The 14,815-nt window shown below is 36.3% G+C and overlaps 1 protein-coding gene across 2 annotated transcripts; it reads left to right on the forward strand.

Annotated features, from left to right (window-relative positions):
* The first annotated feature begins 130 nt into the window (after positions 1-130).
* LOC110818371 (coatomer subunit zeta-2-like) lies at positions 131-3,522 on the forward strand. 2 transcript variants are annotated; one of them, XM_022047235.2, is made up of 6 exons: positions 131-283; positions 1,210-1,369; positions 1,638-1,785; positions 1,880-1,957; positions 2,944-3,031; positions 3,311-3,522. In XM_022047235.2, exons 1-6 carry the CDS (start codon positions 260-262, stop codon positions 3,365-3,367), a joined length of 555 nt encoding a protein of 184 aa, XP_021902927.1. In that variant the 5' UTR covers positions 131-259; the 3' UTR covers positions 3,368-3,522. The 2 variants fall into 2 exon arrangements, with proteins under 2 accessions (XP_021902927.1, XP_021902928.1); XM_022047236.2 differs by having other exon boundaries at positions 1,641-1,785.
* Positions 3,523-14,815: the final 11,293 nt, after the last annotated feature.

The following is a 14,815-nucleotide window of genomic DNA, read 5'->3' on the forward strand; positions in this document are numbered from 1 at the left end:
AATTCCCGTTAAGAGATAATTAGTTTTGGATATATGAATTTATGGGGGGAAAAAATTAAAAAAAGCTAATTATTTACCCGTAAGTATGAACTTCCAATTTTAACATTGACCTGTCAGCGGAGCACAACAAATACCGATCGTTGGATTCAAAATGACAAAATTACCCTTCAGGAAATCTGCCTTTTACCAGTAAGGCTCCCTATAATACGTACAGCCTCCGTACTCTGTTACTGTCTTGGTGTATCTCACATTACCATCAATGGCTTACTTGTTCTCCTCTCCCGTAAGTCTCTCTCCCACATCTCCATAACAATTACTTGCTATTCACATTTTTCATTTGTCTTCAATTTGAGCAAAATTTGTATTTCAATTTTGGAGCTTCATCTTCTTAAACCTACATGATACTCTCTCTGTTCTTGTGCTCGAGTTTAGAAAAACAAAGGAAATTCGAGATTTCAACCTCACAATTTTCGTTTAGTTAGATCTAATACCATCGAAATCTAGATTTAGTTTTCTTCGGAAAACGAAAAAGAGAAAATAATAACTGATTATTTATTGTTTGCATTATGCGCTTATTTATTCCTGAAAGTTTGCTTTTGATATGGATATAAAATCAGTGTAAAAAATTATTGATTGGGAATTCCGATTGTTTATTGTTTGTTCCTTTTGAAATCGAGGGAAAAAATGAACGACTGTTGCTATGCATTCTGTTTTGACGTTCGGATTTGACAGATCTCGTTGTTGTACTTTTGGTCTATTTATAATACGAATAGGCATCAATGTTTTATAATGAGAGCTCATCTTGTCCATTGTCTGCAGTAATTCCATGAATGGATCTGAAATATTAGGTTCTGGTTTAACTCTGTTTAGTGCTGATAGGATGTAAATGAATTTAAACTCAAAGAAGCCCTTCTATATCAATTTGAATAAATTTTCCATCAAGTCAGATGTTTTGAAGTGCTTGTACAAGGAGAGCAGCCCTTAAGTCCTCATCATGTTGAATTAATGTCAATCCACCCTCAGTCAGACTTGTGACTGGACTAGTTATCCCTATTTCTAATTCTTATAGCCTTACCCTTTCTCTGTTACAAGGTATCTGTGATATGCTCTTCTTAATGTTTTTAGTCTTTGATTTTTAGAAGTTCCACACCTTCTAGCTTCTGATATGAGTAGCTATGTTCCAATAATTCTGTTCTATATATGTCATAGGAGTCATGCCCTTCAGTAAAGAACATTCTTCTTTTAGACTCCGAAGGAAAGCGTGTGGCTGTCAAATATTATTCAGATGACTGGCCAACAAATAGTGCAAAGTTAGCTTTCGAGAAATATATCTTCTCCAAGACCAGTAAGACTAATGCTCGTGGAGAAGGTATGATGGACTATTTATATCAGCCTCTTCCAATGTATAATGTCCTTTACCTGCTGCTATATTTCTCCTATAGACAAATTTATGGCCTTCAGTGCCACTATCTGTCTTACAAAAAATAACTTAATAAAACTTGTCCCTCATGTCTCTCCAAAATCATCTCCTTTATGCTTGCTTGCACATTCTTTACTCGATTCCTAACGTGCCATTTTTCATTTGGAAGATCTTGTTGAGTAGCATGCAAAAATCAAATTCTATGTGATATTTGCAGCAGAGATCTTGTTGTTAGAGAACAATATTATTGTCTACAAGTTTGCACAAGACTTGCATTTCTTTGTGACTGGAGGTGATAATGAAAATGAACTCATCTTAGCTTCTGTTCTTCAAGGACTTGTTGAGGCAGTTAGCCTACTTCTGAGGTATCAATATCTATTAGTCGACCTTATCTCATTGATTTCAGTTTGCTGATCATTTTTTTGGTTCTTCATTTTCGATTTCCTTGTTTTTGCTTAGGAACAATGTTGACAAAAGGGAGGCACTTGAGAACTTGGATCTCATTTTCCTATGCCTTGATGAGATGGTCGATCAGGGGTATGTTATGTGTTTTGTTGTCCATATATTCTACACCATTGCCCTTGTATAAGAAGTGGAGCCATGAGATTTTCCTTTTGGGTGGTGTCTTGGGATGGTCTCGGATAGGGTTACAAACAATACATGGTACATCTTTGGGTCTTTGAGCCCATGCAGCAAAAAGAAACGAGAAAGGAGTCTGTTTGGCTAAATATAGTAAGCGATCTACATTGCATATCCCAGAAACCTTATACTTTTTAGTAGAAAAAAGAAAATGACATCCAAAGGAATCTAGAGTATGCCATCAATGTACCTAAGTATTGTAATGGATCTAGTAAAGAAATCCACTTAAAATATCTAGAAGATCTTCCAAAGCATTTCCATATTGGTCATGGAGAGGATGGACCCTGTAATAAAATACGTCGTGTATAGAACCAATAATCTCTAATCTTATCAAAACAAGAAAATACTCTAATGAATACTTGTAATTCTTTCTTTGCATATAATCTTGAAAATAGCTGCAGAAATTAGGGATACAACAAAAATTTTCTAATACTAAGTCCATACTTTAACTCAGTTGCAACTGAACCTCCAACCACCAACTCAAGTTAAGGAGGTTGAAGATGTTGCTAATTGTAAGGTAAATTGGACTCGGATCCCACATAAAAAACTGTAGTTTTGATATATGGTCTATACAGGCTTCAGCTTGATAAGTAGGATTTGAGTTGTGATTCCCCTAAAATTATAATGGTCTTAGAGTCACTCAGTATCTCTTTAAGTTGTAATTACAAGGCGAGACTAGTTCGTATGCAGGGGCAAATAAACGGCTGCAACATCATGAGTCTTCCTTCTTTCTCCCTGTTGTTCTCTTCCCCATGTATGCAAACAGAGAAGATGTGTTGAATATGTACATTATGTCAAATTTCTTATGATGGATACAGTTGGTTCATTTTTTTTTATTAATTTATGACTGTTTCATGTTTTTTTTTTTGTAAAAAAAAACTCAGGATGATACTGGAAACAGATCCCAGTGTGATTGTAGGGAAGGTGGCAGTCCACGATGCAGAAACTGGTGGACAATTAATGTCAGAGCAGGTGATGGAATTATGTCTTTTCAAAGTTTAATGAGATAAGATTAACACGGAGCAAAATCTTCTGATTTAATTCGAATAAAAAAACAGTAAAATCTGAAAAAATGAACAATTAAAAAAAGCAAAATGTTTGTGTAAGCCGCAATATCACCACTAATAACCAAAACCATTGGTTGCATAGATCCCTTAGGCACGCCCACTATGTTTGTAATATAGCAGCTAAGCTTTCTTTCATTCCTTTAGATCTCAATCTTACTTTGTTTACTTTGTATCTCTATTGCAGACATTAACTCAAGCTTTGGCCACAGCAAGGGATCACTTGGCAAGAAATCTTTTTTAAATAAACTTCCTCCATTGATGCTGCAGTTTCTTTTTTTTCCTTAACACTTTCTGTTTGCAATTTTGATATCTCATACCCCATTTTTTTTAATCAAAAATTTTTATGAGCTCGTAATCATTTGGATCAATGAGAAGATGGAATTAAAATTATGATCATCTAGCTCCCCCTGCATTATTGACAAACAAGTACAGGGTTAGAATTATAATCAATTTAGTAAATTAAAAATCACTTATTTTTGGCCATTAGTCAGCATTACGACAAATGAAGTGACATGGAAGATAGTTTGTAGGGCAACCAAATGAGCAATTAGAATATTTGATTTTGTGAAATTAGGCACAAATTAAAGTGATTCTTTTTTTTTTTTTCTCTTTGGTTGGTATAAGTGGTGGTTGAGACGATAACAGCCAAAAGCTTAAAGGGTGACAAATCCATTCTTAGAAAGGTGACAAACAACCAAGCTCTTCTTTTTTAAACGTATTGTGATTGAGCTGATTAAATATGTTGATAAATTTGATTTCTTTCAATTGAGAAACTTTGCTGTTATGTTTTCTGAAAAAAAAAAAAGGTTAATATGATGGATTTAGGACATCTAATACACGCACTCCTTCAGTTTGATCTAATATTTAAGGATTATATTCTGGTATATTGTCATAAATATGTCTGATATATGTTTGAAAAAATTTTATATTAATTTTTTGATAGTTGAGAAAAATGCATGCATTTAATACATAATACTAAACACGAGAGGGATAATTAAACAGACGAATTTTAACATTTACGAGTTTTTAACTTGCAGGACGAAAGAGGGTCTGAAAATATATATATATATATATTTCTTTGTCACCTTTTTAACTTCTATTCCGACTGGCCACTTTCCTTAATACTAAGCCGTATTTGCCGTACGGCAGTTGTGTCGCTACTTGCCCAATTAGCAGGTAACACGTTTACATCTTAGTAGCCGACATTTTAGAAAGTCAGCTGGATTTCTAACTCTAACCCATCAATCAGACGGCTCGTATAGAAATTTGGGATCGACGGTCAAAAAAATTTGCATTATCTCACTTTCCGGCTTACCGTGATCAATAAGGATTTTTGCTCTACACGCAGACGACGCATGCATACAGAAATTAAGTAATTCAAACTTCAAACCCTAAAATCACGGACATACTTCCATTATGATGATTGATTCTGAAACAAATGCAATTAAAAAAAAAAAAAGTGAAGATAAACCCTAACCCTAACTTTCTACTTTCATTGTCAATGTCTTTTTCTTCTCATGTAAATCCTAATTCATATGACAAACAAGCCTTAAAAAAAATTAAAATAATTATTTTAAAACATTTAAAAAGTAAAACTCAAATATACAAAATATCTAACTTAGATTTTTCTTTTCTCTTTTACAGTGTTGATGTTGAATGAGACTGGTTGAAATATGGGGGGTGGAGCCCATCAACCCACTGATTACAACTTACAAAGGCTCTTTGTGAATATAAGATCATTTATTCACTAAATTAAATTACTTTCATTATTGTTTTATTTTTTTTCAATTATAAATCATGTTATTTTTAAATTTATAAAAATATTTATAAATACATTATTTTTATGGATCAATTTTAAATTTTCTCGACTTTTTTTAGTATACTCTATTCTAAAACTATTTATTTTTATATTTATATGTAGTACCCAGGCTCGAAAATCGGTCCGGGATAATTTTTTATTAATTAAATTTAAAATAATTATTTAATTTATTATATTTTAATTTTATTGAATTTTTGAGAAAAAAATAAATTAAGGACAAATTTGAAAATAATTTTTTTAAAAAATGATGAAATTTTGAATTTGGATGGTATTTTTGAAAAAAAAAATTAGAAATAGATGGTCAAAATACAAATAGAAAAAATTTGGGCACGTGAGATAGTCCAGTCAACAGCCACGGCGAACAAGAGCGCGCGGCGTGGCAAAACATACTGACGTCGACGCCACGCAAGGGGCCATGCAGGCGATCTACATGCCCAACGATCCGACGGTCCAGAATTGATCTCACATGCGTAGACGGCTCAGATGCATTTTTTCTTTAGGCTTGATCGGACAGACGAGCTCAAACGCGAAGAATGAACGAGATTTGGCCACGCCATCAGCTTAAAGGAGAAACGATCGAACAGTCCTCCTCACTTCACGTCAACGTAAATGAACGGCACAAATCGAAGAGGAGAGGAGTATTTAAACTCCTCTTCGCAGCGGAACCCAAACTCTAGCTGTCAGCCCCCACCGAAGAAGAAGAATCAGACACAGGAGAAGAAAATCAACCGTCAACCGCCGACCATCGATCGACACCACACCGGAGCCACCACCGATTGCCAAAGAAGGTAAAAAAATTTCCTACCGGCTCGGAATTCAATTCCGAGCCTCCCTGTGGCCATATCGGAGCAAGAGGGACGGCAAGTGAGCCAGAAACTGCGGGTAAAGTACGGCAAAGTTGCCGCAGCCGAAACCCTAAAATCCCTCCGATGAATTCCTTCTCATTTCCTGTTTCATGCAATTCTTTGATCATTATGCTCACCGTTCCTTTCTATGTAGGTTAGCCGGAGAAGAATCATAGTCGCGAGAGAGAATCGGCAGAGCTGCCGCACCCAGAGACCCCCCATTGGTAGGTTTTGTTTTTCAATTTTTCTGGCCAATCGATTTTTCCTACCGTATTTTTTATAGGGATGCGTGTAAAATAGATCAAATTAATTAGGGTGAGGTGAACTGCCACCGTTAGCAGTGGAGCCGGTGTTGAAGCACAACAGCGCTGCCATGCCGGAACCCTAAAATTAGTCAGAAAGGGTTTTCAATATCGATTTTAGATTTGTTTTGGGTATTTTTAGGTATGTGACGAGTATTTTGGGTTCGCGAAGGAAAAATTCAGAAAATTCGAGACTCGTTAAGAGGCATAGTAGATAGTTTGACATTTTAAAATACAAATCCGGATAAGGATCCCTCACCCTATTCCCTGTTATAGTAAATGAAATCTTAATAATTGATAATCGTGTGTTTTGTAAAAACTAAAAAAATTCTAACAATAATTACAAATTACTAGTGGAACCGGAAAACTAGTCAGTGTACGTTTGCCCTAAAATCATCTGTGTTGTCTATTTATTTTCTTTTACTACCTCAATTACTTGTTGTACTACCGTATGATTTAAATTATCACATTTAATCGCTTTCTTGTTATTGATTTTTTAATTGTAATTCTTATTTGATTGACTGAGTTAAAAATAAAGGCTCTGAGTACGTTTCTTGGTTATTAAGGTATGAAGTTGTATTATTTACATAAATCCCGCTTAATTAATATGTGAATATGATATGAGAGATTGATATGTGCTTCGTGTTTGTTTTGTTGATGGAGATATTTGTGTAAATCGCTTACTAGGTATCATGGGAAAGGGCAGATGAGCCTAATACATAAAAATCATAATATGAATGTTATCTTAGTCAGACAGGGCAGAGAAGTCCCATACTTGAAGGATTTGTGAGATATGGTTCTCCCTCATAACGGACGAGGTATCGAGGCAATGAAATGTTTGGTGCTTATTACCATATGGGGTATGGGGACGACCGGTTAATTGATAAATTTGAATATTTGGTTCACGCATAGAGGGACATCTCTATATATCCCCAGGGGTATCAATAAGCAAGTAAGAAAAGAAAATTGTCATTTTTTGTTCACTTGTGTGTGAAATTAAAAAGTTGTATGGACATTGATCTTCATAGGTTGATTTTTGAAAAACTCTTAACGGTAAGTATGAAATAAATAGTTTTTTTCATGATAAATAAATTTACTAAAATTAAGTACTCCATTAGTTGTTTGGTAATTTTTACTAACCCTTATTTTCCGTATTAATGATTAGCGTGATATTCTTACTGGGCTAGTGTAGTTCACCCTTCTATTAAGCATTTCATATTAAGAGGACCAGAATCTAAATCCCGATCAGCAAGAATTTTATAAATAGTTTTCCTCCCGGATTCTTTCGAGAGCTAGTGGAGGTTAACTCCTAGAACATTTATCTATTTGCTTTAAATAATTTATTTACTTCTTTTTACGAGTCACTATAGGTAAGGACATTCCAGTAACCCTATTGAGCATTCTAATTTACTATGTAAAGAATATAAACTCTAACATTATTATTCACTTTCGCATTTAAATTATAAATTTACTCCATTTAAGTTCTCGAGTTTTTACAGTTGGTATTAGAGTTGTGTTCCTCGAAATCATTCCTTACATAATGACTTAAAAACACTAAATACAAATTATCGCTCAAATTTTTCTTGTGAAATGTAGGTACAAGAATATGAAGAGAGGAAGACCCCCACTCAACTGAGCAGCCCAGGATGGTTCACTTCGTGATGATATTAACCGACTATTTGAGACATTGGAGAGACTCATCTCTGCCCAACAGACCCGATGAGAAAGGAGGGAGCTGTTGACCCTCCCATACTGCCACAATTTGAGCCACCCTTGCAGCAGAAAGATTCAGAGCCACCCTGGTATAACCCTGCTCCTCTACCGTATCATCTGACACCGCCATAGAGCCACACAGTCCCTCCACAGCACAATTCAGTCCCTCTTCCACGGGACCCTGTTTCACCCATGATGGATTCAGACTACATTGAAATATACAAAAGATTAAACTCGTAAGTGAGGTAGCTGAGACAAAGAAGGCATTCGCAACTCTTGGGATAGTTCCTAAGCAAAATATCGTACTTGCCACCTACATGCTCGTAAGTGAGGTAGGTCGCTGGTGGTAGCTTAGGCAGGCCACTTTGCCTGTTCTAATCACTTAGAAATAGTTCCTGATGGCCTTCAATGCATAGTACTTCTCAGAGCACCTCTAACATTTGAAAGAAATGGAGTTTGCACACCTAGTTCAGGGCGATATAACTGTGTCAAAGTATACCTGAAGGTTCCTAGAGTTTAGCTAGTATTCCCTTAAGAGCATGATAAATGAAGGTATGAAAGCAAGGAAGTTCGAGTGAGGCCTCCGTCTTGAGATCAGACAATAGCTGTACGTATTTGAACTTAACAACTACTTAGCCGTTCTGGCCAAGGCACAGCTAGTGGAGGAGAATTTTCGTATCTTCCCTCCAGCAGTGGAAAATTCTAGACCCCCGGTTCCACACTGCAGGGCAGCACCCACTGTATTAGTTCAGCAAAATAATAGGCCTAGACCAGTGACTCAGGATCTGGTAACAGGACAAGATAAGGATCAAGGGGACTGACCCTGCTATCATCTCAATAATATATGTCGCATATGTAGGAGTGCCCAACACTACGCGAGAGAGTGTCCGCAAAATAAAAACTAGATCAGAGCTTCCATCCAAGGCAGAGCTTATAACCTCACTTAGTAGGATGCTTAATCCAACCTAGATGTGATACATAGTACGTACACTATCTGTAATCACTTTGCACATGTTTTGATTGATAATGGTGCTTCACATTTATTTTTCTAACATGCTTTTACACCAAACTTGAATGTATTACCTAAAAGGTTTGATTCTATGTTGTTTGTGTCTACTTCTAGGAATCGAACACTACTAGGGGAGGTTATATATAAAACTTGTATCATAAATATAGCAAATAGAAAATTGAATGTGGACCTAATAGAGATTGACACGGGAAATTTTGATATAATTGTAGGAATGAACTAGTTAGTGACGTATCATGCAACTGTAGATTGTTTTCACAAGAAACTTATATTCAACCCTCCTAATGAAGAGTCATTTATAAGTTAATTAAAATTTTAAATATTATTTCCTCATAGCAATTTTTTTATTATATAGTGTTTTAACTCGGTTGTTTCTCTATATTAGGTAATTTAAGAAAGAAATTTGAATTCAAGAGATCCCGATAGTCAAGACTTTCTGGATGTATTCTTGATAAACTATCCGGACTGCCAGTGGACAGAGAAGTTGAGTTCACCATAAATCTTCAGTTTGACATCTAACCTATCTCGATTGTCCCTTACTAAATGAGTCATGTTGAGATGGAAGAGTTAACAAAATGGATCAGTGAATTGCAGGATAGTGGGTTTGTTCGTTATAGTATGTCTCCTTGGGGTGTTGGAGTCACATTTGTAAGGAAATGAGATAAACCATTTAGATTATGTATTGACTACAAGGGATTGAACAGGGTTACAATAAAAAATAAATACCCCTTCCCCAAGATTGATGACTTGTTTTCCCAGTTGCAGGGTACCAAGGTCTTTTCCAAAATAGATTTGCGTTTGTGTTACCATAAGGTAAATATCAGGACAGAGAACATTCCCAAGACAATCTTTAGAATCAAGTACGGACACTATGAGTTTCTGATCATGTCATTTGAACTAATCAACGCACCAACCATTTTTATGGACTTGATGAACAGAGTTTTCAGATAATTTCTAAATCAGCTCATTATTGTGTTTATCAATGATATCCTGGTGTATTTAAATAGCAGAGAGGAATACACTCGCCACTTGACTCAGGTTTTGCAGGTTCTCAGGAAAAAGAAAATTTATGCAAAATTAAGTAAATGTGGGTTCTGACTCGAGCATACCACCTTTGTAGGACACATCATATTAAGGAATAGAGTATTAGTGAACTCCGAAAATATTGAAGTAATGCTTGATTAGGAGAAATTGACATCGGTTAAGGAGATTTGTAGCTTTCTGAAAATGATAAGTTATTATCGCAGGTTTGTGGAAGGATTTTCTAGCCTAGCTGCTCCTTTGACTTGACTCACAAAGAATAATGTTAAATTTAAATGGAATGAGAATTGTGAAAGGAGCTTTACAGAACTCAAGAAGCAGTTGACTACTGCACCCATGTTGGCTTTACTGAGTGAGACAGATGGATATACAATGTATAGTGATGCCTCCTACTTGAGGTTGGGTTGTGTTCTGATGCAGCATAGGAAAATCATAGTCTATGGGTTTAGGCAATTGAAGCGTCATGAGAAGAATTATCCCACCCACAACTTAGAACTTGCCGTCATTATCCACTGCTTGAAGACCTAGTGTCACTACTTATATGGAGAGACATTTGAGATTTATACTGACCATAAGAATTTAAAGCATATGTTCACTCAAAAGGATCTCAACTTACGTCAGAGGAGTTGGATAAAGCCCCCTAAGAACTACGATTGTAATATTTTATATCCCCAGGTAAGGAAAATATGGTAGTTGACATGCTCAGAAGAAAAAGTGCAGGTATGTTGGCTCACTTAATAGTTTCTGAATGTAGGGCAATAGAGGTTGTACAACAGATACGACTTCAAAACTTTAAGAGAGTTGCATGCTTTACCTACCTAACTGTTTAACCCGAATTGATCTAGAGAATAAAAGAAACTCAATCCACCGATTCCACCCGAACGACTCTCAAGAAGGATGCAGAACATGGAGTAAATCCAGAATATCGAGTCTTTGCCAATGGGTTGCTCAAATTTCAAGACAGAGTGTGTGTTCTAAGTAACAGTGAACTGAAAAGGGATATCCTGAAAGTACTAAAATGTATCAAAATATACGATCCTGATTTTGGTAGAGTGGGATAAAAAGAGAGATAACCGATTTTATTTTGAAGTGTCTGGTATGTCAACAGGTTAAGGTAGAGCATCAACGCCCAAGTGGGCTACTTCAGCCATTACCGATCCTAGAGTAGAAGTGGAAACATATCACAATGGAATTCATGACAGGGTTGCCTAAGGTATACTTAGGACATTTTGATATCTGGGTAATTGTCGACTAACTCACAAACTCTTCTCACTTCTTGACTATTAAGATAACTGACCCATTGGACAAGCTAGTAAGAATATATATATATATATATATGGGAGATCATCAGGTTACATGAAAAAGTTCAGGTATGTTGGCTCACTTAATGATTTCTGAATGCAGGGCAATAGGGGTTGTACAACAAATACGACTTCAGAACTTAAAAAGAGTTGCATGTTTTGCCTACCTAACTGTCCAACTCGAATTGATCTAGAGAATAAAGGAAATTCAATCCACCGATTCCACCCTAACAACTCTCAAAAATGATGAGAAAATGGAGTAAATCCATAATATCAAGTCTCTGCCAATGGGTTGCTCAAATTTCAGGACAGGGTGTGTGTTCTAAGTAACAGTAAACTGAAAAGGGACATCCTGAAAGTACTAAAATGTATCAAAATATGCGATCCTGATTTTGGTAGAGCGGAATAAAAAGAGAGATAACCGATTTTATTTTGAAGTGTCTGGTATGTCAACAAGTTAAGGTAGAGCATCAATGCCCAAGTTGGCTACTTCAGCCATTACCGATCCTAGAGTATAAGTGAAAACATATCACAATGGACTTCATGACAGGGTTGCCTAAGGCATACTTAGGACATTATGATATTTGCGTAATTGTCAACTAACTCACCAACTCTTTTCACTTCTTGACTATTAAGATAACTGACCCATTGGATAAGGTAGTAAGAATATATATCTGGGAGATCATTAGGTTACATGGAGTTCCAATGATAGTGATATCCGAGAAAGACCCTAAGTTCACTTTCCGATTTTAATCTAGTTTTCAACAAGTTATGGGGATGAAACTATCATTCAACACCGCATTCCACCCTCAAACCGATGGATAATCAGAGATGACGATTTGTATCATAGAGAATATGCTTCAAGCTTGTGTTCTAGACTTCGGAGGTAATTGGAATGATTGCCTACATTTGATAGAGTTCGCTTATAATAATAATTATCAAGTAAATATCTGTATGGTCCCGTATGAGGCATTATATGGTCGACCTTGTAGGTCACCGATCTACTGGGAAGAGGTGAGCGATGAGAAATGTTTTGCCCGAATCTTGTAGAGGAGACTACAACCAAGATAGTTAAAATTAGAAAGAACATCCAGACAGCTCAGAGCAAACAAAAGAGTTATACGGACACCCGGATGAGAGATTTGAAATTTGAGATAGGCTTTCTTAAGGTCACCCTTTTTAAGGGAATCAGCAGGTTTGACAAGAGCAAAAAATTAAATCTCCGGCACATTGGGTCATTTGAGATCTTAGACAGGATTGGTGCAACCGCCTACAGACTGCCACTACCTCTAAAGCTGTCCAGAGTCCATAATGTGTTTCATATGTCCATACTACGTAAATACAATTTGACCCCTCACACATTATGTCCCATGAGCCTCTTTCACTCTAGGAGGATCAATCTTATGAGGAGGTACCAGTAGACATTGTAGACTGAAAGATTAGAGTACTTCGCAATCGAGAAGTTTCTTTCATCAAGGTCCTATGGCAGAACAATATGCAGGAAGAGACCACTTGGGAAAGAGAATCAAGCTTCAAAGCTCAGTATCCCTAACTGTTCGACTGAGTGAGAGAGTGACCAATTTGAGGGACTAAATTTTCTTAAAGATAGGAGAGTTGTAATACCCGAGCTCAAAAATTAGTCCGAGATAATTTTTTTATTAATTTATTTATAAAATAATTATTTAATTTATTATATTTTAATTTTATTGAATTTTTTATAAAAAAAATGAATTAAGGACGAAGTTGAAAATAATTTTGAGAAGAAGGGGTGAAATTTTGAATTTGGGGAGTATTTTTGAAAGAAAAATTAGAAATAGGGGGTTAAAATACAAAAAAAAATCGACCATATGTGATAACCCAGTCAGTAGCCACGACGAATCAAGACGCACCATGTGCGAAAACACGCTAACGTCAGCACCACGCGGGGGGCTACGCGGGTGATCCGCATGCCAACAATCTGACAGTTCAGAATTGATCCCGCGTATGTGGATGGCCTAGTTGTATTTCCCTTTTAGGCTTCATCGGACAGACGAGATTAAATGCTATGAAGAGACGTGATTCGGCCACGCCATCAGCCTAAACGGGGAACAATCGAACGATTCTCCTCGCTCCATGTCAATGTAGCCGTCAACCCCTGTCGGAGAAGAAGAACCAGACGCGAAAGAAGAAGGCCGACCACCAACTGCCACCACACCGGAGCCACTACCGATCACCAAAAAAGGTAAAATTTTCTCCTATCCGCTTGGAATTTAATTCTGAGCCTCCCTGTGGCCATATCGGAGGAAGAGGTACGGTGGGTGAGCCAAAAATGACGAGTAAAGTCCAGCAGAGCTGCCGTGGCAAAAACTCTAAAATTCTTCCTATGAGCCACTTCCCGTTTTTCGTTTCACACGATTTTTTGACTATTGTATACATCATTCCTTTCTATGCAGGTTAGCCAGAGAAGAATCCCCAACCGCAAATGAGAACTGGCAGAACCGCTGCACCCGGAGACCCCCGCCAATAGGTTTGGTTTTTTAGTTTTTCTGGTCAACTAAGGCTTACTAACATATTTTTTCGCAGGGATGCGTGTAAAGTCTGCCAAAACTGGCTAAAACTGACTAAAATCGGCTAGTCCGAGGTAAATTACTATCGTGGGTGGCGGAGCTGGCGTCAGAGCACGACGGTGGTGTCGTGCCGAAACTCTAAAATTGGTCGAAAAAGATTTTTAACATCAATTTTGAGTTTTTTTTTTTGTATTTTTATGTATATAACGAGTATTTTAAGTTTTCGCAGGAAAAATTCAAAACAATTCGGGACTTATTAAGAGGCATAGTAGAAAGTTTAGCATTTTAAAATACTAATCCGGGTAAAGATTTTTCACATTATTTTCTGTTACGGTAAATGAGGGCTTAATAATTGATAATTGTGTATTTTGTAAAAACTAAAAAAATTCTAACAATAATTACAGGTCACTAGTGTTGCTGAAAAACTAGTCAGTGTATGTTTGCCCTAAGCTCATGTGTGTTGCCTATTTATTTTCTTGTACTACCTAAATTACTTGTTGTTCTGTCGTATGATTTAAATTATCACATTTAATCATTTTTTCGTTATTGATTTTATGATTGTAATTCTTATTTGATTGACTGAGTTGAAAATAAAGGCCCTGAGTATGTTTCTATGTTATTAAGATATGAAGTTATATTGTTTGCATGAATGTCTTTTGATTAATCTATGAATATGATATGAGAGGTTGGTATGCGCTTGGTGTTTGTTTTGTTGATAGAGATTTTTACGTGAAAGAGTTACTGGGTATCTTGGGAAAAGGCGGACGGGGCCAGTACATAGAAAACTCTACCGTCAACGTTATCTCAATCGGACAGGGCTGAGAAGTTGGTGTTTGTTCACTTGTGTGTAAAATTGAAAAGTTGTACAGACATTGGTTTTCATAGATTGATTTTTGAAAAACTCGTAACGATAAGTATGGAATAAACGATTTTCTTTATGATAAATGAATTTATTTAAATTAAGGGCTCAATTAGTTATTTTATGATTTTTGCCAACCTTCGTTTTTCGTATAAGTGATTAACGTGATATTATTACTCGATTAGTGTAGCTCACCATTCTATTAACCATTTCAGATCAAGAGAACTAGGGTCCAG

The sequence above is a fragment of the Carica papaya genome, chromosome 4 (genome assembly GCF_054855325.1).
Source record: "Carica papaya isolate Zhongbai chromosome 4, ASM5485532v1, whole genome shotgun sequence".
Lineage (NCBI taxonomy): Eukaryota > Viridiplantae > Streptophyta > Magnoliopsida > Brassicales > Caricaceae > Carica > Carica papaya.